This window comes from Crocodylus siamensis, chromosome 7 (genome assembly GCF_052110815.1).
Source record: "Crocodylus siamensis isolate JL-2025a chromosome 7, ASM5211081v1, whole genome shotgun sequence".
NCBI classification, from domain to species: Eukaryota; Metazoa; Chordata; order Crocodylia; family Crocodylidae; genus Crocodylus; species Crocodylus siamensis.
Genome location: NC_143401.1, coordinates 89,489,511 through 89,512,539, shown reverse-complemented (window position 1 = coordinate 89,512,539; position 23,029 = coordinate 89,489,511). Strand labels below are relative to the sequence as shown.

At 41.0% G+C, this 23,029-nt stretch overlaps 2 protein-coding genes across 4 annotated transcripts in view; one reads left to right on the top strand and one right to left on the bottom strand.

Moving 5' to 3' along the window:
* The window catches only part of DCLRE1A (DNA cross-link repair 1A), a 37,484-nt gene extending 16,500 nt beyond the window's left edge, over positions 1–20,984 (bottom strand). The window contains exons 1-8 of one of the 2 annotated variants that reach the window (XM_090057400.1): positions 20,846–20,984; positions 20,186–20,711; positions 15,303–16,895; positions 13,981–14,114; positions 13,298–13,416; positions 10,935–11,078; positions 9,931–10,076; positions 7,749–7,903 (exon numbers count right to left, since the gene is read on the bottom strand). In XM_090057400.1, the coding sequence (XP_089913526.1) occupies positions 7,749–7,903; positions 9,931–10,076; positions 10,935–11,078; positions 13,298–13,416; positions 13,981–14,114; positions 15,303–16,895; positions 20,186–20,633 (2,739 nt within the window). In that variant the 5' untranslated portion in view covers positions 20,634–20,711; positions 20,846–20,984. Of the gene's footprint in view, positions 1–7,748; positions 7,904–9,930; positions 10,077–10,934; positions 11,079–13,297; positions 13,417–13,980; positions 14,115–15,302; positions 16,896–20,185; positions 20,712–20,845 lie in introns of those variants that run through there. The other variant, XM_090057399.1, reaches the window with a different exon arrangement.
* Positions 20,985–21,139: 155 nt separating this feature from the next.
* Positions 21,140–23,029, top strand: part of NHLRC2 (NHL repeat containing 2) — a 50,059-nt gene continuing 48,169 nt past the window's right edge. The window contains exon 1 of one of the 2 annotated variants that reach the window (XM_090057956.1): positions 21,140–21,257. In XM_090057956.1, the coding sequence (XP_089914082.1) occupies positions 21,236–21,257 (22 nt within the window). In that variant the 5' untranslated portion in view covers positions 21,140–21,235. The other variant, XM_090057955.1, reaches the window with a different exon arrangement.

The window sequence follows — 23,029 nt, the reverse complement described above, 5'->3', positions numbered from 1 at the left end:
ACCAACCTGGCAGATGCTGAAGAGTTTGTGACCACGGAAGTAAAAAGCTGCTTGTGATGCTGCTACATTTACCAGCATTTACCAGACTCCCAGACAAACTTGACAGTAACAGAACTGCCAAGACCGGCATATCTGAAAAGAACCACAAGAAAAAAAACCCCAACCCCCCCCATCCCACAAGCACTGTTTATTCAGCCATGGGCACTGAAACTATTCTTCAAAGGTTCCACATACTTGGTGCAATGTAACAGGCTTGGTTTCATTTAGCAAACAGAATCCTAGGATCATATTTCTCCAATATTTTTCATTTTTAAAGGGACTGACATTGATTACTCCAATGCTTCACAAGATAATACACACCATGCTTGCCCTATTAAAATCTAAGTACAGAACATGAAGTTCCAGTAAGAAAAATTACAGCAGAAAGTAGTACCAGTTTGCACATTTCATTTTGAGCTTATTAATCAGGTACATGGTGATAATATTTAAGAGGGGAGGGAGATTTTTAGTCCCACTGAAGGTTACTTGTGGGCCTAAGCCACTGGCGTGCTTTTGAAAATCTTATCCTAATGCTTGTGCATGTTGCTGCTGTCACGTACAACATGTATACAAAGGTAATATCTTTGCCCTGAAGAGTCTTGTTTTTTTGGACTTCTTTTACTGTGAATTTAGGTGGTAAAATCTCTCTCAATTTAAACTGCTACAAAAAGATGTTCATGGGATGCCAGTGGAATATTTTTATACTACTTTTAGCAAAGAGACAGACTTCTTCCTGCAAGAAAATGGCTTATTTCAGAGCTTATTCATAAATAGCATTATTAAAAAAACACCTTATTAACAACTCCTCTTTTTAGTCTTTCGATCAATATTGCACCAATATGTCTATCCTCTCGAAATGGAAAATATAATTAATTCCTCAACCAACTTCCTTCAATCACCATGACAGCCTGTTATCCACTGGGCTGCTGAAGTCAGCAGTGCATGCAAATGGATTCCACAGGGTATGAGAAGGTTCAAATACAATTAGTTAATTTACCATCAGCCCTAATGGTACTTACAGTCAGCTTGTTTATTCAAGAGCAAGTATTTTTCAATACATTAGACAAACCCAGGATTTTACTGTAGTCAAACTAAACAGTTCACTGAAAAAGCCCATCTCCTTGAATCACCACTTTTTTGCCTTTGCGTTTCCCATATCAAATCCATTTGCCTACCTGCGGTAATTCATGTCTTATTTTCCCTGTACTTGCAAAACAACTTTGCACAAAGGATATGCAATAAAGACTTGCAAAACATAGGTCTATAGCCCTTCATTCTGCCTCCATCCTAGTATAGTGCTTGAAGGAGTTTTTTCCCCCAGTACATTGCATCATTTCCTCAAGAAAGGTCTCTCAAAAACACTGCAAAATTAAAAGCTAATATTTGACCACTCATGAAGTCCCGTGCTGAAAACAGCCCAAACTGTAATTGCCAATGGAGAATTTCTATCTGAGTTGTGTTCTCTGACCTGCATAACAAGCAGGGATGTTATCTTACAAAGCAGAGAGAGAATACTTGGCTTTCCAGGCTTGGATTTGTTTCTTCAGATGCAGTGTGACTCACCCTTGCCGGTGTAGCTAGAGGATATTGTGAGAATTAAAGTTATTCAATGTAAAAGTGCCTTGAAGATGAAAAGTGATATATTTAGCTTCACAGCTGCAGTGGTCACTGGTGCAGATCTACTGCATGATAGGTGATCTATATATGGAGAGAGATGGACTCCATTTGCACAGCACAGAGCTTATAGTCTGGAGACCAAAAGAGTACATACAACAACAGATTTCTGCAGCTCTGCTGCCCGCTAAGCGTATCTCCAAGCCCTGGTCCCGTCATTGAACCACCTAATATGCAGCCTGCTACTTGGGTTTGAACCTTGTTGTTGTTAAACCTGAGTAGACCAGTGGGGGCCAGCCACACTCTTTGGTAGGCATGCCACAAATTAGCACCAAGCGCCACTTTCATTCCCATCCCCTGACCAATCTGCTTTCTGCTCCCTGTCTTACAAATCAGCCACTGTGCTGATTGTCCCCTTCCCCGTCTGCTGCATGCCACAGACAGAGGCTGCCCATGTTATTTGTAGCCCCTATGCTGGTTGGCCACCCCTGGAGTACAGTATTAGTATTTAATTCTAGGCCAGTAGTTTTTTTTTACCTTTTTCAATCTGCAGACCCTTTGGAAATTTCAAATGGAAGTGCAAGCCCCCAGGGGACCGCAGACCACAAGTTGAAAACTACTGTTCTAGGCTGTAGATATTGACACAAAAAATATCTTTAAACTCTGATCAGTACTTGAGGGAGAAAGAGAGAGATTTCTGTGGTATATATCCTTAACTAGGTGATTCCAATCCAGGGTACCCTGCAGTGTCTCAAGATCCTTTAAAGGGTGTCACGCAATATTAGCACTGTTGTGTGGGCAAACACGATTCATAAGTTAAATCAAAGAGATTTCAAATAGTAATCCAAAGCATAAAAAGCATTCTGACCTGCTGTGGTCTTTCTAAGCTCTTTGCAAAAGCACAAATGTTTTATTATTTTTTCCTGCAGTCAAAATGCAGTGAAAACTAAGAGCTGGCATTTTCCAAGGAGTGCTTAGAGTCTAAAAACTTTGACAACCACTCCCTTGACCAACTGCTTGTGGACTTTTAGTAAAGTTATCTACTATATTAATACAGTGTCCATAGACCATGTGTAAAGTGCTAAACTGCATGTTGGCAAATCATAAAGTAATTTGTTCCAAAGGGGAAAGAAATATCCTGTTTTGATATTGCTCCTAGAAATCAATGTGGAGAGGAAGAGTCCAAACAAAACTAAAATCAGGAATTAAGCAGACAAAGAAAAACAAAATCACACCACCACCTGGCTCCACCTCCTTTCTTTGGGAATTGTACTCGGATCAGAATAAAAGGAAAGGAACACATGAGGAAATAAAAAATTATATGGAATATTAGGGGAAAAATGGTCACTTCCTGGAGATATATTGAGATGACAAGAGAATATGTGCATGTGTCCTGCAAAGAGTTTTTAGAAAATCAGTATGTTGTTAAAATTATAGATAACATTTTAACAAACTTTCCCAATAAATCAAAGGAGCAGATCATTGTAAAGTAAGGCTAGAAGGGACCTCACAAAATCCTGCCCAAGACAGGATCACCCAACTAAACCAACCCAGCCAATCTGCGGACCTGCCAACGTTGTATTCGATGGCTAATTTGAGAAAGCAATGGATGTACGTACAATCTCTACAGAAACTGAAGAAAGCAAATTCAAGACCATATAATAAACACTGAGCTACTACTCCAGGTACCGTCTCATGGATGATTTTGTTCCACACTATTCTAATTTTAAAAAATAAAATAAATAAATAAAAAATATCACTGTTGAGTAAAAGGGGCAAAAATTAAACTTGACTGGTGAAGGTAAAAGCCAAGATCACTTGGATTTGATGCAGGGAATACTGTCTCCAGTTGTGAAAACATGGAATTATTCTTTGGTAGCTAAAATTTTATCATGGGCTATCACTGTCAACTAGACTTCAATCATGGGAACCTTGTTTGAGTTTTAAAACTTCTTAAAATTCTTTACCTGCAAAACGATCACAATGGAAGTATTACTAATATAAAGCAGTAGAACTGGACCAAAATCCTCATAGCTGTCAAGACTGTAAGCTCTTTGGAGCATGCGTAGGTTTTTATTACATGTTCTTACACAGCCTAGTTCAACAGACTCAGCTGTATGACTTACAATTTCCAGGGGCTATCGCAATGCAAACAACTAATAATATGTATTATTTAAAAGGCAAGTGATGTACAAAAGCACAGGTGCGCTCCACGTACCAAACTAGAACCTCACTGAGGCCACCCACCTAATGTTCTCATGGATTTGTAGGCTTATGAGCGAGAAGTTGCAGTTGGTCTCAGAAATGAATGAGTACTTAGCCAGAGTTGAGAGAACAGTTTGGGACGGAACAGAATGAACGCATGTGAAAACAAGCAGGTACAGACCCAAAGAGATACATGGGTAGTATCCCTTAAAAGTAATTTGGCACATAGTGATGAGATCTATTAAAAGCAACTTGCTCTCTCAGATACCAGGCCAGCAATTCAGGACAAGAGAAAAACAAGCACCCAGGATAACATTTATATGGAGCATACTGTTATTATATTACCATATTTTCTCTTACAGCATGCCCCAGAATATAATATACATCTTGTTTTTGAAAGGCAAAATGAAGGAAAAAATATCTTTTACTGAAATAAGTAACTGATTAGCAAGCAACTAGGGAAAAAAGCCTGCTTGCTGTTCTGCTCCATGTGAATCCAGTGAAGATTTTAACTTTAACATTTGCTCTTACCAGCAGAAACTGTTCCCATTATATTTCTCACATATAATATGCACAGACATTTTCAGTAGCTGTTTTTTGGGAAAAAGCATGTGTTGTACATGAGAAAATATATTATTCTTTGACCCAAACAAGCAACTGTCAGGTGCTAGCTAATTTACTGGTGTTGATATCTTTTTGAGTTTCTGGGGTGTAACTTGTAGCCATGTTGGACTAAGGACATAGGCACATGAGATACTTTGGGTAAATCCAATATCTTTTATTATACCAACTCAAATAGTTAGAAAAATTCTTTTTTGCAGGCTTTCAGGTACAATTACCCTTTGCCAGGCAGAGGACGAGCTCTGATGAAGGGTAACTGTACCCAAAAGCTTGCAAAGAATTTTTCCAACTATTTGAGTTGGTCTAAAAAAAGATAATCGGATTTATCCAAAGTACCTTGTCTGTCTTTTTGAGTTTCTCACATTTACTGACATTAAGAGCCAAAGAATGCTACCAGGGTTTACCTTTAGGCATTTAACAACCAAGTTTCTAATCTCCATGTAATTTAAGGATACTGGTGGAGGCTGTGCTGACCACTCATTCCAACTGCTGGCTTCACTGCAGGTGTACCCCCCAGGAAAGATTGGCCTGTTTCAATTTTTTTTTTATTGGGGGTAATATTGGAGGCTGCACTGAAGTGACATAAATGAGGGAGTAAGGTTACATATTGCATCCCTGGTGATGCCCCATACCTAGTGCCCTCTGTGTTAGGTTGCAATCTGTAGGACCTATGTGCTTCTAAGATTCTCTGAGACACAATAGGGTTCACCCACTCTCACAAGGTCTTTAGGCACTCTCAGATGTAGATCTGTCTTTTACACCCTTTTAAGAGCTGAAATTCCTATGACTTCACTGCCTAGCCACTGGGACTAGGGCTGATGGCTTTGATCCCAAAAGGTTGAAAAAACCCCTGGTCTGTGTACTCCAGGTGGCCAGGCAGGCGGGCAGGCAGCACCTACATGGCATCACAGGATGGTGTGGCAGTGCTCTGTCCCCACCTGCCCGTGCATATCTGCCAAGGGCTTCTCAAGTACCCCTGGGGCTATGCATACCCCGGTTGATAACCGCTGGCTTAGATTGTCCAGAAGTTTAAGCATATGCAGTCCAAGAATTCCAACTGCATGGGCCCCCTGGATTCAGATTCACTTTTCATGGACACACGGTGGAGGAATGGCATCACATGATGTGGCTCAAACGCCCAGGCTTCTTACTTAGCACAAAAGACACACATACACCGTAGCAACCTTTACATTAGCTTTTCTGCCCTATTTTCTTCATCAGGGTGGACAATTATTTGAGATTTGGTTAAAGTCATATGGAATCCCAGGTTTCTTCTGCAGTGAATAGCTTATCCTCCAAAATCACGGCACCGCTGTTTCCCCCTCCCCTCAGGTCACATAGCTAGTACCGTAGTTAAAGAAGGCCTACTTTTCTTACAAAAATGTTCTTCTCTTCTTGCCCCATCTTAACATTTCCTGTATGGCTCTAGAAGTCTTTCTGGACCCACCCGATTCCCCACTTTTTAAAGCCCACCATCAAAAACCTGGGTTTCTTTGTTCCTGCAATTTGCCCTCCCTAAACCAAAAGCTGAAGTGACGCAAGAGAGATTAAGCAACTTGCCCAACATGACACTAGAAGATTGTGGCAAACCATTATGTGTAGGTATGGTAAGGAACTAGAACACAAGAATGGAGAGTCTCAGGTTAACACTAATGCCTACACAAGTCCTCCCATCTCTATTATGTCTTTTTACAACTTATTAAACCAAACTAATTTGGTTCGACTTGCCATACTCCATGTTCTGCATGTGTGGGGTTTATGGGTTTTTTTGCAAGACTGGTCAATTAAAAACAAACAAACTAGATGCCTTTGTGGGTCATTAATGACTGAAACGTGCTTCATTCAGGGCATAGATGAATACCAAACACACCAAAATTAAATTGGTAGATTCTACATTACATCTTCTCCTGTATTTAGAAGTGTTAATTGTTTTACTTGGCATATAACAAAATAGACAGTCTCTTCCTGCTGTGCTGATTATACATTGTTGATCTAATTCGCCAAATCTTAACCTTCATCTATCAACAAATAAAAAAAGAGAAAATGAATTAACTTGTATTTTTTTCCTTTAAACTAAAACAAAACACTTCGCTCTCTTCCAACATCTTCTATAATGAAGTTTCTGGGTTTAGATCATAAAAACCATCCCTAAACCTGGTGCTATTGTTGGCAGTTTCAGAACAGACTAAACACAAATGAGCTGAATCAGTAAGGAAAGTGAACTTCATCTCTCTCTCTCTCTCTCAATAGTCTATACAGTATACAGAAAATTACACTGTATTGTAGCGGTGCTGTGAATAAGGAACATCCTCTAAGCTACTGATCTAGCACTATCACTACAAAATTCACAAGCATACACAGAACAATCGCCAAATTTCTCTTTGGAAATCAGTCAGTGTGGCAATTACCTTGAATTAAACTTGCACTTTAAAGTCAACTTTAAGAAGAAAAGAAAAAAAATAAAAAACAAACGAACAAACCATAGAGCGCTCTTCTTTTAAAAGGGGGGTTAAACTTAATGTTACTACAAGCAACTTATTAGAGTCTAGTTAAATGAAACACTAAAGGATTAAGGAAAAAAGTGCACACGATATACATTTAATCCCACTGTACACCACTTTCACTGTTCTCCTCATATTTTCCTCTGTGGTTTGTGCTGATCTTCAGCACAGCAACAAAGAAAAGAAAATCATCTGTACAATTACATTTTCCTCATTTAAACCCAAAAGTTAGCCCTGGGATTCAGGGACTTCTACTACTTTTAAATACCGCTTTTTGTTTTGTTTGTTTTTTTAAAGGCTAGATTATAGGTGAAAGCGTCCATTCTAGAAAAGAAGTCTCAGACTGAAAACTCTTCCACTCATCTTTTACATCATGCAAGTTAGCAAAAAACCCACAGAAAAACAGAAAGCAGGGACAGTGCGTCATGGTATATTAATTGTTAGTAGGAGAGATCCTGCAATCACTACATTAAATCTACTTCAAAAAAGCTCACTACTAACAGCAAGCCTTTGAACAAGTCTCATCTTATCTTATCTATCCTGCATGCACTCTGCATTAGCGTCAAATTACACTTCTTGTGCATCAGGTTTGAAGCCACTTATTAATGTTTAATTGTGTTTCCTTTTCAATGTGTTGCTATATATCAAAACATCACTAGATTAATACGATCTGACAGATGCTTAAAAACACCAGACAAAACATTACTGTTATGTCATCCAATCCCCCAAATTAGCCAGACAGACAGAGGTGATACCTTCTAAACATACCTTAAAATTAATTTGCATCATGGGAAGAACGTGAAGCAAAGTATCATTCCAATTCATGGTAATCATGGAATTAACAGCTGCTGACTCCAAGCAACAAAGGGTTTTGTATTTATCACGAGACATACTTGTTTTAGAACCAAGAACTCCAGCAATTGCTGTAGACAAAGGGAGGGAAAAATAAACAAAATATAGCTTGGCAAGTAATAAAGATTTCCTCTGCTGCTTCTGAGATGTTCCTGATCATCTTACTAGCTCAGTAGTTACCATTAAAGATATGGACCACTGTTAAGTGGTTATCATAGATTAAATAAATCTCCACCGTTACCAAAAGATACAATAGTTCATTCATATTGTAAAAAAGATAGGGGAAAACCATGATAACTATTAGTAAATGCTGATTTTGGAGATTGGATTTGGAATAACTGCGTCATCTTCTGGGAGAGGTGAAGAGAAAGAATAAAACAAATAATGAAATAAAATAATACTTTAGCAATGTTGATTTTCCAGAAAATACACTGATATTTCATTCCAAAAAGCTGGAACCTCATGCAGTGTTTGAAACGGGGAAAGGGAGGGCTTGAGAGTTTAAGGCTGGTCTGAATTCAGTGAGATAAGGCCACCATGTCTAAAATTTAAAAAACACAGATGCTGCATGGGCTGCCTGCTTTAGAAACCTATATTTATTTTTCTTTCTACATTATAATTGATTGAAGTGTAGGGCACAAAAACCAGAAAATAGTTTGGTTTATTGAATAGACTGATGTGGATTATTTTTAATTTCTAATAGAAACATATTTACTTCAAAAGTTCTATGCATTATAGGTAAACCCAGAGAAGGTACAAAATGGATGTTCAGGAAGTGAATCTAAATTATTTTAGGAAAAAAAAAAAATCAATATTAAGGATTCCCAACATTATTTAAAAAACAAACTTGGAAAAACTAATAGAATATATATTTGGGTGAGGTTAAAGAGCTACAATAACTAGTCCTCTAATTGGAAATCGAGAAGCCAAAACATTATTAAATAACCAGTGTCATGTGAAACAAATATGACAAAGGTTTCAGGACATTAGGAGTTCAGAAATACTGTTGGGCATCTTTGAAAAACACAGACAGCTGAAGACTTAATCATGATACATTTCAGCTTCAGATGCAAACAGTAATTTTTTTGGACAGCTGATAGAAGTTGTGTCCCCCATAGTTCAACACTCAATAAATACTGTCAGACATAACATTGTATGCCAAGTAGCTAAAGTAATGGAATAAAATAGCATAAACAGGATGTTACTTTGAGATTGGGGTCTGAGCTGATGTTCATTCTGGCACTCTGGAGGAGTCACGCCTTATCATTGCTTGAACTATCTGATTAACTGTACTTGTTACAAAGGTTTTCTGTTTTCTGATGTTACCATAACCATATAGAAACTTTTCGGCAAGGGACAGAAATCACACATGACCAGTTTGATGACTTATCTGTATCAAATCTGTAACACAACAGAAGTTCAGTAAACATAAACCGCCTTCAAAATGACCAAAACTGGCTTAAGATAACCTGGATGGATGTAGTATCAGACCTAATTGATTGAGGTTAAATCAGTTTACTGAACTCTTATCCCAAGTCCCCTCCAGTTAATTCAAGTTAACTCACAATCACCCAGCATCCCAGGATGCTTTGCACCTTCTCCCACAACCCCTCCCCAGCAGGATAGGCAGGGTAGGCTTGGCCCAAGCTGTCTGCTCTAGCCAAGCAGGGAGGTGTGATCCCCAGCTTCTGGCCTGGTCCACTGCAGGAATTTGGCTGCATTTCCAGAATCAGAAGTCAATGTCTTCACTTGCTTATCAGTTCCATCTAATTTGCGAAGATTGAATCAATTCAGCCTTGGATTTTTTGACTGTCCATACTTAGCCTTGGTGATAAATTAGGATTATCTAATAATGATTTTCTGAGTATTTCTTAAAACATTACTATTTGTAAACTGAAGTGGGTCCAAGAAAAGAAGTTCTCACCTGAGCCAATTCCATCTTAACACAGTATAAATACTTAACTAAAAATGAAAAGGGAAAATAAGCAAATTTTCTCTTTCTATACAGAATATCTACGCTAAGGCTTTGCTATCTTTGGGGAAAAAGTTTACTTTATATTGATGTATATAGATACTTTGATCTAATATACTCATTCACCTAAAAAAATCTTCTCTTTCCCAATGGAATAGCTGCCACAGACAACCAGAGTACGTGGATTTAATGTTACTGTCTCAAAGGCGGTATTAACAGCAAACTGGATAACCTCTTGTTGCGAAGGAAAGGTGTATTCAGGACTGCAATATCTAAGAAATGGAAACAGGATACATATATGTAATAGACAATATGAACATAAGAGAGCATAAGAGAACATAAAAATCTTACTTTATTAAGCAGGCTGTCAGACTTGCACATATACAACAGCAGAAGAAAAAAGTCAAGTTATTCATCAATATTGATTCAGTCTATTAGCAATTCACTTATATGAAATCATTGTGGAATAAAGCGTTTTAAAATGAAATTCTAGACCCAATCATCATATAATATGCATATTTATTTTCTCTGTATAAGTGTTTATAAAGGCCATTGCCAGTATTCGTTTATCTAAACAACTGACCCTATAAATAGAAAGGAGGAAAACTCTGAAGTATCAAATCCTCCCAAAAAGTTGGGCGTTGTACCAAATATTAATAATATCCTTATGTCCTTTATTTTTGTCGGTCATATAAAAACTGTAAAAAAAACCCAAACCAAAACAAAAAGGATAACTCCTATTAACACATGGGACAGAAACAATGTTGTGTGATGACAGAAAGGTCTAATGAAAACTTACAAACCACTGACTCCAACATTTAGCAGCCTTTCACTACTTGATTATTCTCTTCTTCTATAACGACTTGATCACATAGGGCCAGTTTCAATTTCATAAAGTTTCTGCTTTTATAGGTGAGCAATTTATACCTATAACTTATAAGTGATGGGCCCATCTGAACTACTTTAGAAATCTTTATCCCATACACCTTTGTTGTTTTTGGACGGGGGGTGGGAAAAGAGATTATATAATATTAGCCAGAAATAAGTCATATTATACTTCAATTTTAAATATAAAGTACAAGCTGTTACCAGTCATACATGTGTTACTAGCACAGGTCAAAGTAACTTACGTGGTATCCAAGTAAAGGGTGTGGACTTTTCGACCAATCAGGGGAAGATAACGCTCCATAGAAGGATCTGCCCTGAAGTCCCCTGTGTGAAGTATAACAGTACCATTGGGAAGACAAAAAAGGATCATTGTGGCACCTGGACAACTGGAAGAAAACACACACACATACCCCTTATTATTTCTATATACATATTTTATACATTACTCCAAAACCGTATTGCTTCCAACCAGCAGTACGGATAAAATTTTTTAAATCACAGAAGTTTGGGCAAGGAACTCCTGCTGTCAAATGCGAGTTCTGATGCTGACTTGTCTGTAGCCACTGACAAGCCACTCTTAATTAAACTTTGCCCCAGTTCTCTTATCCATAAAATATAGATTACCTGCCCACAGTGCTGCTGTGAGATTAGTAATACAGAATGTTAGGTCTACAAAATGCTAGTTAAGGGCTACATTTCATTTGTTTTCCAATTCCAGTAAAACTAAAAAACATAAACCCTGTTTAAGTCCTATCAATAGGCTATAGTTCTCAGGTTAGATGAGAAGTGAATGAAATACTTAAAAACCTAAATCAAGCATGAGCTATCTTTTGAGTTGTTCAGCGTTCTGTTAGGTATGTCGCCAGCTCCAGGCTGACCTTGCATTATGTGTAGTTTTCTTGATGGTCTAATACAGTAGTTCTCAACTTTTTAGACTCAAGACAACTTTTTAGACCCTCAGACTAAGGTACCCTTCAGAAAGTGCAAACTCTTAGTTTTTCCCCTCATTTTTCTGTAAAAGAATAAAAATAGAAAATAAAGCAATTCTTCTTGCTGCAAGGACCTCAGATAGACCTTAACAGGTCAGAGTGGTTTTGACACTGAAGTCCTATTTAAAAATCTCTATATCTTGTACATCATGCTTGCACACGTAACAATGCTAACATTGTGAGGCAGCTTATAAGGACCTTAAGAGGATCTCAAGGCAACCTGGTTAAGAATTAATGGTCTAATGGACAGCAGGGAAGAGAGTCATTTTTATGTATTTCTAAAAATAGATATTTCATAACTGTAACTGCCATCTTCACTGCTGTGAACCACTCAGTATAATATTTGCTTTTAAGTTCCCTTTACAGATTTTAAGCATTCACCTACATTCAAAACCGATTGCTGGTAGGAACCATTCTTCTCTCTTCATTACGACTGTTGTGAATCAATTGCTATTAGTGCGCTTTTTCCATGCAGCCGTCTGCCTTGAAAGGCAAACACTTAAAATGGGAAGCCAAAATGAGACTATTTTGGAAATTAATCATCTATAGAAAAAGGTAAACAAAAATCTCAAAAGGGAAGCACTGGGTAGAGATCACAGCTTAAAGGCCACAGTAGATAAGTGCTCCAAAAACTTGAACTCTGTACCTAAAGTTTATATTCTTTTTGTATTGAAGGGGAAAGCAAAAGAGAAGAGCGTCCAAACAACATAATCAACAGTTTTCTCCCATTCCCAGAAAGGGTTCTCAAAGGACTTCCAAGGAATCTTATCACTCAAAGTATAAACAAGTCCTAAGATAAGTAATATTCAAGCCAGCTGTGACACAATACTGAATTCATATTTATACACATAAAAAGAAAGTTTTATTCCAATACATAGCCAAATAAGGTGCCGCAAGGCATATGGCATGAGCACAAGACTGGAAGCAAAAGATACCGAACTTTAATCTTGACAGCACCATATACTATTTATATGGCCTTGAGCAAGCAAGTCTAACTACACTACAGAATTTAATAGAAGTTTTGCAGCCAATTTAAATGACCATGGAATCAGGTCTTTTTAGAGCTTGATTTCAGTAGCATTAATTACATGTTAATACCCAGCTTAAGAGACCAAAGGCCTTATTTTCACAGCCAGAAGCTTCCATTACCTTAGTAGAAGCTGTAGGTTTCCAACACACATGCTCACAAATGTTTCAAATTAGGCGTTACAGATTGAAGCAAGCATTCTTTGGACTACTTTAGAAAGTTGTTTCTCACTGCTTTTTAACCTTTTTCTTTTGACAATACTACCAAAATTGCTCTAGAGAATCAACTGGTTTATTCGTGATAAGACTTAATAAATTGCAACCCGGGGGGATTGTTAGGTATCCTGGCAATGAACTTGTTTCAAATACACACAATAAATTTAGGGTTAAACCCTTTAAATAGACTTCAATACTTAGAAACCAAAGTCCCATTGACATTTGGGCTCCTAAATATCTAAATCACTTAAAGTGAAACCTATGCTTCTCAGTCACCTAAGCTATTCTAAAAATAATTTTCCTTAGCTAGAAAATATTTTGTCTTTGACCTACAAGATTTGCAAAATCTACACATCAGCTGCAAAGGTACATACTGATTGGCATCAAGCAATACCACTTTGATCCCATTCACCATACACTCCTTATCCATTGGCAATATATGGATGTACTGCTCCTGCACTTGAAGTTTGCTCTTCACCAAGTTGCCAGTTATCTACAAAACACAAAGACATTGAGAATTGAGAGAACAGAATAGTAAAAAGGCAGGTCAGTCTCACATACTTTTATTAATAGCTGAAGGAAAAAGACAAAGAAAAACAAAATTGAAAGAAGGATCTGTAAGCTACAAATTACAGGTACATTATGAATGTTCATGGCTCCCACTTCTTTGTGCTACTTAACTGCTGCAAAGCAATTTAAATAGCTGAGTTCCGGAAAGTCTCCCTTGATAATGGAGACTCCTACGCCATACTCTTACAACTGAACCAGGCAAAGTGGCCATAGGAAAGAAAATACAGCAATGGATCCCTTTCATCTTTCTATTCTCTAATGACTATAACATTTTTTTGGGACTGTCAGCAGCTGACGTAGCTGCAAGTAGCTTGCAGGTTGCTGATCAAATAACCAAGTGGCACCAGGAGGAGCCAAAGGGTTCCTATCTACCTCAGCTGTGCCAAATACACCTCAATCATAGCAGACAATCTAGCCCTGTGTCTGGGTTTTTCATTTTTATTCACAGTTTTATTTGGTTAAAAATCAAATAAACACCAAAACTCACCTTGTTGCAATAGACTGGAAATGTAAAGTTTTTTGTTAGACCGCAAAAATGATCAGAATGGAAATGAGTGAGGAAATAGGCTGTACAGCCCTCAATTTCTCCATACTGGAAGGCATCAACTGTGAATCCAGTTCCTACAAAAATAAATGCAATGAAAGTAAGTCAAATAAAATGCAGAGAGTACCGTACAGCCAGATTTTGGTTAGATCTTCATTTTGTAGCAGAAAAGCCATTAATATTGTATTCAACCTGAAAATGATTGTGGTTTACAACCATGAGCTGCATGTTAACAGTATGGAAGGACAAAGCTTTTACCGATTTAAATAAAGATTACATGAGCTCCAAATACAAGTACTAATAGATGTCTGCCAATGGTTTCAAGTACAGTTCGTCAAGTGAGAAAATGTTATTTGTAAAATATTCATGTAGCTCTGTGTGTGTGTGACACACACACACACACACACACACGTAAGATCTAGTACCCAAAACTTAAAACACACACAGGAGATGAGATAACTGTAACAAAAGATTCCCCGCTCAGCTCTGACAATGCAGTTAGCCCTCTATTTCCATCTAGCCACTTAGTATTACTATGAAATGTTATTACCAGTTAATTAGAAGATAACTGACCTTTGTTCTTTGAATACATCTGTCAGTGGTAAAACATGACATATTGGGTACTTTTATACTTTAACTGAGTTTACATAAGTTACAATAAAGATTATTATAACATGGAATTTGTTTTCTGCAAAAAAAGAAACATCTTTTTTTTTAAACCCATTAAATTTGCTACATAATTACAAAAATAACATTCTGACCATAATTGGCTGTTGGCCATCTCTTAAAAATAAAGCTATAGCTAATGAATTAGAAAAAGCAAATATTAAGTGGACAGATTTCACAAGCACCAAGTGTTTAGTAGCATGGGTCTTAATTGAGCTTCAATAATACCCAACTCTAAATCCCTGGCCTGCTTTTAACTCTTCCCATCAAATCATACTTTTCAGAACATATACCAAGAGTCAATAAATCTGTTATTTTCACAGAAATATCTTCACAAAGAGATCTATATCTATACTTGTTTTATCAGTGATAATCTTCAAATGGTTTAAGTCCCCAGTCTTTCAATCAGCTTCTTTTAGGCACATGCACTTAAGCAGAATCCTACCGATTTCTACAGAGGTCTGCATAAAGAGAACTCTTGAAAGATTTGGCATCTAAATGGTTAGTGCAACAAAACAAAATAAAGACGTCTGGAAAATGTCATATCCAGCCTGAACATCTCTATATTTAACCTCTCCAGTTAATGAAAAAAATCTCACCTGGTATTTTTTTGTAGAAAGGACAATATTTTTTTCTCGTTCCATCTTTTGTATAAGAGGATTCTCTAAATTTTTTTCTCCACCTTCGTTGTGTACCAGAAGCTGGGCCTACACAAACTCCATTTGTATTTGAATTCACTGGTACTGTATCCAGGTCTCCTACAGACCCTTCAGCTTTCCTCTTTTGTCGCTTAGGCCTCTTTCCATTGGGAGTTGGTAAAATTGAGGGTTGTGTTCCTTCACCGGGATGCTTCTCTCCTTTGCTCTCTTCCATTGCTTTGGGTTTTAATCCAAAGAAAACACCAATGTCCATTTGTTTAAATTCTTTGGTGTTGATATTTGCAGCAAAAGCAGATGGCAACACATTAGAGATTGCACTTGGAAAGGGTAGACTAGCTGTATTAGGAAGGCTTCCTTTTCTCTCTGACTGCAAACTCTGTTGACTTAATATTTGATCTGTGTTAGTATCCATTTCACCTTTATCAACTAAGAAGCCACCTGATTCCTTCAAAACAACACTTTGCCCTGACATAGGAGGACTGCCACCTTCTTCTTTGACCTTCAAAGAAAAGGATTCAGCATTCATAGCCAAGTCTACAGAATCCCAGCTCCAACCATGAAAATCTTTTAGCTTCCAATTACCGGTATTAGAAGCGGAGCTACTGTATTTTGGCAAGTCAAATTCCTTCCTAGTTTTGTCATGATTAAGAGAGAGAGAGAACTCTGCAACTGGGGCCCCTTGTGGGCATTTTAACTGATTAGCAGCACGTACTAAATTAGAGCTGTTTGTCTGACCCTGAGAAATTGGCCTAACACAACCATCCAAATGGCCTTGGGCATTCACTTCTCTACAAGGTGCATTTTGTATTATAAAACCTTCCGTTTTAATGTTGACATATCCAAGTTCAGGCTGAAATGGAGAATCATCAAACTGGTTATACAGCATGCAGCTAGATTCCTCCTTTTCAGGGTTCTCTTCATCAAAGTTTTGAATATGAAATAATTGCTTTCGTGATTTTATTTCCTTCTCTTCTTCATTCTCTTCATCCTCCGTTTCTTCAACACTTTCTACACCACTCCTAAGCGGGGAGTAGGAAATTTCACAGTCACTGACATCACCTTCTGGTAGTAACGGGTTTAATTGATCCGAGGCATTCTGACTGTCCAGGTCTCTCCCAACTTCACTTTCTTGAGAAAATGGAAAATCAAAAAACTGAACTTGGCAATCATTATCTGCTATGTTTGTGAACGAAAGATTCTGCTCGGGCTTTTTAACATTCATGGAAAAGGAGGCATTTACATTGCTTATACTTGGAGATTTTGCTTGTACTGGAATCTGTACCGTGAATGTATTATCATCATTTGGGGCATTTCTTACATTCTTGGTCTGTTTCTCACTCTGTGAGATTTCATCCAAGAGGCCGGGAAAGCAGCTTGACTTAGCAGCAACAGGATGTGTGAACTTGTTCTCTGGGCTTTGTGCTGAAGAGTCTACAAGATAATCTCCTGCTCTACTAGCAGCAAGAAAAAAATGTGTATAGCGCTTGTAATGCGATGGAATAGTAGAATTGCACAGTAAACCATCAGGACATTCTGAGAAAAAAGTTAAACAGAGTAAAACAATTGATCACTTAGATCAGTAGGGGACAACTTTTTTGGCAGACATGCCACAAATTAATCCCCTGTCCTCCCCAAGTGCCACTCTAATCTCTTTTCCCTTCTTCAATCTGCTCTGCTCCCTGCCTGATCTGTTCTGTTTTCTGCTTCCTGTCCTATATGCTGCTGTGCTACATGCTCCCTCCCTGATCTGCCACATGCCATACACAAGGGGTGTTCACATCACTTGTAGCACATGTGCCATGTTTGCCACCCCTGGTTTGTATGAATATATTAGCCTTGTTATAATATTGTGAAAAATCACTGTATAAAGGCTTTTCCCTGTAAATAGTTGCTGGAACCAAAAGGCAGAGACAGACCAGAGCTGCTTCAGTCACATTAACGTGAAATCCTACCTCAAAATTGTCAGTTGGGCTACATATAATTTTTTAAAAATGCTAAAGCAACTACTCCCACCCCATCCCCATTAAAAAACTAGGTGACTGTGGCATTGATGCCTACACAGTCAGATGGATTTTAGATTGGCTCAAGGGTCATACTCAGAGGGGGGGGGTGGACGGGTCACATTCGACCTGGGGAGAACTGGGCAGCAGAGTCCCCCAGGACTTGGTCCTCGGGCCCATGCTGTTCAATCTCTTTATCAGCTATTTGGATGACGGGATGAAAAGCAACCTGTTTAAATTTGCTGATGATACCAAAATTTGGGGCGAGGTGAGCATGCTAGTAGGGAGGGAAAGACTGCAGCAAGACCTGGATAGGTTGCAGGGGTGGGCTAACAAAAACAGGATACATTTCAATACTGACAAGCAGGATGATGCACTTGGGCAGTAGTAACCAGCAGCTCACTTATAAGATGGGAAACTCCCTTCTTGAAAGCATGGAGGCAGAAAGGGGTCTTGGAGTCATTATTGAACCCAGATGAACATGGGCCGACAATGCGAGATCACGGTTGGCAGGGCTAACCGCACCTTGTCATGCATCCACAGATGCATCTCAAGTAGAGCCAAGGAGGTGATCCTCCCCCTCTACACGACAGTGGTCAGGCCAAAGCTGGAGTACTGTGTCCAGTTCTGTGTGCCCCACTTCAGGAGGGATGTGGACAACATGGAGAGGGTCCAGAGGAAGGCCACCCACATGATCTGGGGACAACAGGGCAGACCCTACAATGAGAGACTGCAGGACCTGAACCTGTTCAGGACCTGGTGACTGTCTATAAACTCACTAGGGGAGACCAGAAGGGTTTGGGAGAGACCTTGTTTCCCCTAGCGCCCCACCGCATAACACCGAATAACAGCCACAAGTTGTTGGAGAGTAGGTTTAGATTAGACAGCCATAAGAACTACTTTACAGTTAGGGTGGCTAGGATCTGGAACCAACTTCCAAGGGAGGTGGTGCTGGCTCCTACCCTGGGGGGCTTTAAGAAGAGCCTTGATGCCTACCTGGCTGGAGTCATTTGAGCCCAGTTTTTTTCTCCTGCCCAGGCAGGGGGTCGGACTTGAAGATCTACAAGGTCCCTTCCAACCCGACCTCTATGATACTCATGGCCACATGCATTTTATGCTTTGGACCTTAATAAATAATCAATGGCTTTCCATCCCAAACATGAACTCAGGTATGCATGCACTTTTCCCCTAATAGTCACAAATGCCACAGCCTACATAGCTGAACTTAAACTCCTTTGAGAATTTTTGGGTTCGGTGCCAAAAAGCAAGGTTCTACATGGGTTACTTCAAAGCTGAAAGTATGCTGGAAGACATGTTGGCCTAAGGTTAAGGATACAGAAAAAACTACAAGTTAAAACCTCCCCTTTCTGTTATTCTACAATGACTTCAAAGGCCCTTCAAGAAAATCTACAACATTATAACAAGAAAAGAGAAGTGGTTACTTAATGCAGCATCCTTTAAGTTTAAAGTTTTGTGGCTGTATACTTCCAATTTTAAAAAAACTACAAAAGATCCTGAATGATTTATAAGTTTGTCACGGACCCCTAAAAGATGGTAGCACATAACACTATTTTAGAAGGTCCCAGATCTCTTGCTCCCACTCCTATCTGGAAATGAAAACAAATCTACTTTTAGGTTCACACTTTCATAGCAGACTCATTCTAGATGGTATTTCTACAGCGTCCCATGCAAGATCTGAAGCCTAATATATCAGCACTAGCGTTTCATTGGTTGGACTCAGCACCCCAGACTTCATTTTTGCTTCCACATCCTTTCCTCAAAGATTTGAAGAGCAATTTGGACCAGGGATCATAGAATTAGTTGTCTAAGCAAAGAAAAACTCAGTGACAAACAGAAGTGATATTTTAATTAATAGAAGGTTTTTAAGGCAAAGAATTCAGGATTATGGCCTAAATGTCGGCATAGTTTGTGAAATGCTGCATACGTGCTAGCACAGGGGTACTCAACCTCCAGCTCATGGGCCAAATCCAACTCACAGTAAACCCATCTGGCTTGCAGGGCTCCCTATGAGTCTGGGAATTTGGTGGCAGGGGACCAGTCGCAATTAACACCGTCACCTCAACTTGGTGCCAAATTCCCAAACCCCTTGCAGCAGATCAGAGGCAGGCCATGTCCCCTTCTTCTACACAGACAGAGCAGAGCTGGGCTACACCCCCTTACCTTGTGCAGCCAGGTTGGGAAAGAGCCACACCCTCTTCTCCCCATGGGGCTAGGCTATACCCCCTCCCTACCCAGCTGGATCAGAGCCAGGCCTCACCACTCCCCCCACGCCAGGGCTAGGCCATGCCCTGGCCAATCTTTTTGGCTGGCGTGCCACCAATTAGCCCCGCCCCCTCTCTGAGTGCCATGAAATCCCTGTTGCCCACCCAATCTGCTGCAGTTTTCTGCTCCCTGCCCAATCTGCCACTCTGCTTTCCACCCCCTGCCTGAACTGCCACCCTGCTTTCTGCTCCCTGCCCAATCTGTCACTCTTCGTTCTGCCCGTACCACCTGTCCTCCCCATGATCTTCCCCACGACACATTTGGAGCCTGTGCCTGCAGCTTGTGGCCCTTGGGCTGCAGGTTGGCCACAAACGAACAAGAGTCAGTCTATCCAAGTCCCACGACAGACATCCGAGTGCAACCCCTGCTGTGAAATGAATGCCGACAAAATGATGCAAAACCAAAATGGCTCTTCTACAAAAACCACCTCGGATACCTCACCAGTGCAATTCAAAGTGAAACACAACCTAAGTACACAGCAACTTCATTTGACTATATAAAACCTGTTGGGCATCTCCTCTCTCTTGGTGTCTGCCTTACCTTTTCCAGTGGCGCTCGGAGCGTCCAAACATTCAGCAACGTGCCACCGAGGGGTCTGCACTACGAGTAAAGAGAAGGGCATCTGGCAGCTTGGACAGTAGCCCTCATAAATTGGCCTGGCCTTTTGAGGTGTTTGTTTTTTGTCACAGCTCCCGCTTATCTTGGCGGGAGCAGTGACATCATCTTCCACCTGCCCACTCGGGTCCCCTTTGCCAAGGGCTTGACCCGGGGCCTCCTGCTCGCTGGTCTCGGGCTTGGCCTTTTTCCCCAATTCTTTTTTCCTCCTCTTCTTCCCACCATTTCCTTTGCGGGGGCGAGGCAGCGGCAGGCAGGTGGAGGGGGTCACCACATCCTGACCCCGCGGCACACATTTTGGTTTGCGAATGGATTTATACTCCCAAATGTCCTCTTCCAATGGGCCTCCCTGGGACATGGCCATGTGCAGCATTAAGTCAATCTGGGGGTCCGGTCTCGTCCCTCCAACCCAGTTTCTCTTTTCCCTGTGGCTCCATTGAACCGGGGCAGCCTGCCAGGAGGAAGATTTGCAATGATTTACAGCTGGATGATCCTTCCTGCCTCCCCATACCTCACCCCATCCTCCCCTCCCCCATTCTTACTCCCACCATCCCCACCCATCCCCCGCCCGGCCCCACTCCTCACCCGGCGGCGGGAGCGCTTGAGCCCGATAGCGGTTCCCTGATCAGTTCCCGCACTTTCAACACTCACCGACCCCGCCCCCCCGTCCCACTTGGCGCCCTACAAATATTAGCATCTTTCATTCCTTTTCACCATCTTCCCCTCTAACCGCGTATCTTTCTCTCTCCCCCTCGAAAGGAAAAAAAATGCGAGTGGCGAATCTACTGACCGCTGGCCGTTGTTGGGTTGGGGTTTTTTTTTGGTGAATGTGCTGCTGCGAATCATAATTTTATTGTTGTTTTCGGGTTTTTTTGAACGTGAGAGGTGACGCGTTTTTCAAATCAGCATCGCGCCGCCTCGGGGCGGGGGGAGGAGGGGGTTAGTTCAGCAGGCGGCGCAGACAAGATGCGTTGAATGTGCGGCGCGGGAAAGGCAGGTCAGTAAACAGTACCGCGAGGGGGGGGACGAAGGGAGGCAATATGGCGGTGGCCGGCGGGCTCCCGGCGCTGCTGCCCGCCCAGACGCAGCTGGAGTATGCGCTGCTGGACGCCGTCAGCCCTCAGGAGAAGGAGAACGTGGTCTACCAGCACCTGAGGAAGGTGGACGGCTGGGAGCGGGACCTGGCGGTGCCCGACTTTGGAGAAGGTGGGTGTTAAAGTCCTCCCCACACGGAACGGTTTGGACCCACAGTGTGGTAACCCTCCCCCCCCATGGAATGGTTTGGACCTCCCAGCTGGGTGATATTGCCATCCCCACACGGAATGGGTTGGACCCCCAGCTGAGTGGTACCACCCCCACGCTACATGGAATGGTTCCTCCCACCCCCCAACAGAGTGGTACCACCCCCCCAAATGGTTTGGATCCCTCAGCGGGGTGGTACTGCCCTCCCCCCATGGAATGGTTTTGCCCCCCCAGCGGGGTGGTACCACCCACCTCACTCACTCACTCACACACACGTTTGGACTGCCCCACCATTACCTACAGAGAGTTGAGTTTAGACCCTCTTCTCTCAGGAGGGGCCTCCCCCCCCGCAGCGAGGGTCCCCAAAGGAGGGGGTTAGGGCAGTGGTTTGCCACCTTTATTTAGACTCTGTACCCCCTCCCCCCCCAGTGGCAACTCTTAGAGAGCATCTACACATGCACATTTAATCTAGTTCCTCCGTTGTGAGGTACTGGGAAAATGTGCAGTCTTAATGCGCAGTAACAGTGTGTCATGTATCAGACACAGTATATCCTGTATTCAGCATCCCTGGCATTTTGGCTCGGATCAAGCATAACCTATGCTTATCTAGGGGAAATACTGTGATCGCTGCTGTGGCTTCCTAGTTGCACCCAGGGAAGCCTGCTATGCGGGCATAGAATAGTACCTGTGTAGGGCTGTCTTGGCTTTATGCCCACTTTATGGAAATAGGAGACTCCTCTCTTGTTTGCTCCTGCAGCTGTATGGCTAAGGGCAAGCAAAATGCAAGGGCATCCAAACCTCTAGGCTTGGGCCTGCATGTAGGATGCCTGCCAAAGGATTTGAGAACATCTGAAGCCCCAGGTGGGGTGTTGGATGTTTGCAGGTAATAGGGCCACTTATGATTCTTGACTGACTCTCAGATTTGGAATTTGATTTGGCTAATTTGGCTTGGAACATGAAAAATTCTCTTTAAAAAAAAAAAATGTATTCGGCATCCCCCTGCTTCAAAATGGTGACAGGGGTGATTTAACTAAAGTGCATTCAAGGAGCTATAGTTTCATAGATGTTGGGGTAGGATCATTGGGTCCAGCCCCACCCACACTTGGGTAGGAAAGATGGCTGGGACCAGACAGCCCCAGCAAGATGGGTGTCAAGATGTTTTATGAAGGTCAGCAGGGTGGATGGCTGTACCACCTCTGGGGGAAGCCTGTTCCAAACCCTTGGTACTCAACTTGTAAAAAAGTTTTTCCCTTACGTCTAGCCTGAAACATCCCTGCCACCATTTTTAATGGGGACACTGAATACACATGGCACGGAAGGTGCTGTAGTGTACAAATTAACACACTCCAGTAGACTCAGTCTGCTCCAGTGCTGCTAATCAGACCTCTGTCATGTGCCCACGGTTTTTAAGTGACGCTCTAATATGTTAATTAGCCTATTTTTAAACACATTAACTAAATAACGCTTTTTTAGAGATGCTTTAATGTGCATTAAAATAGACTAATGCACATTAAAGTGCATGTGTAG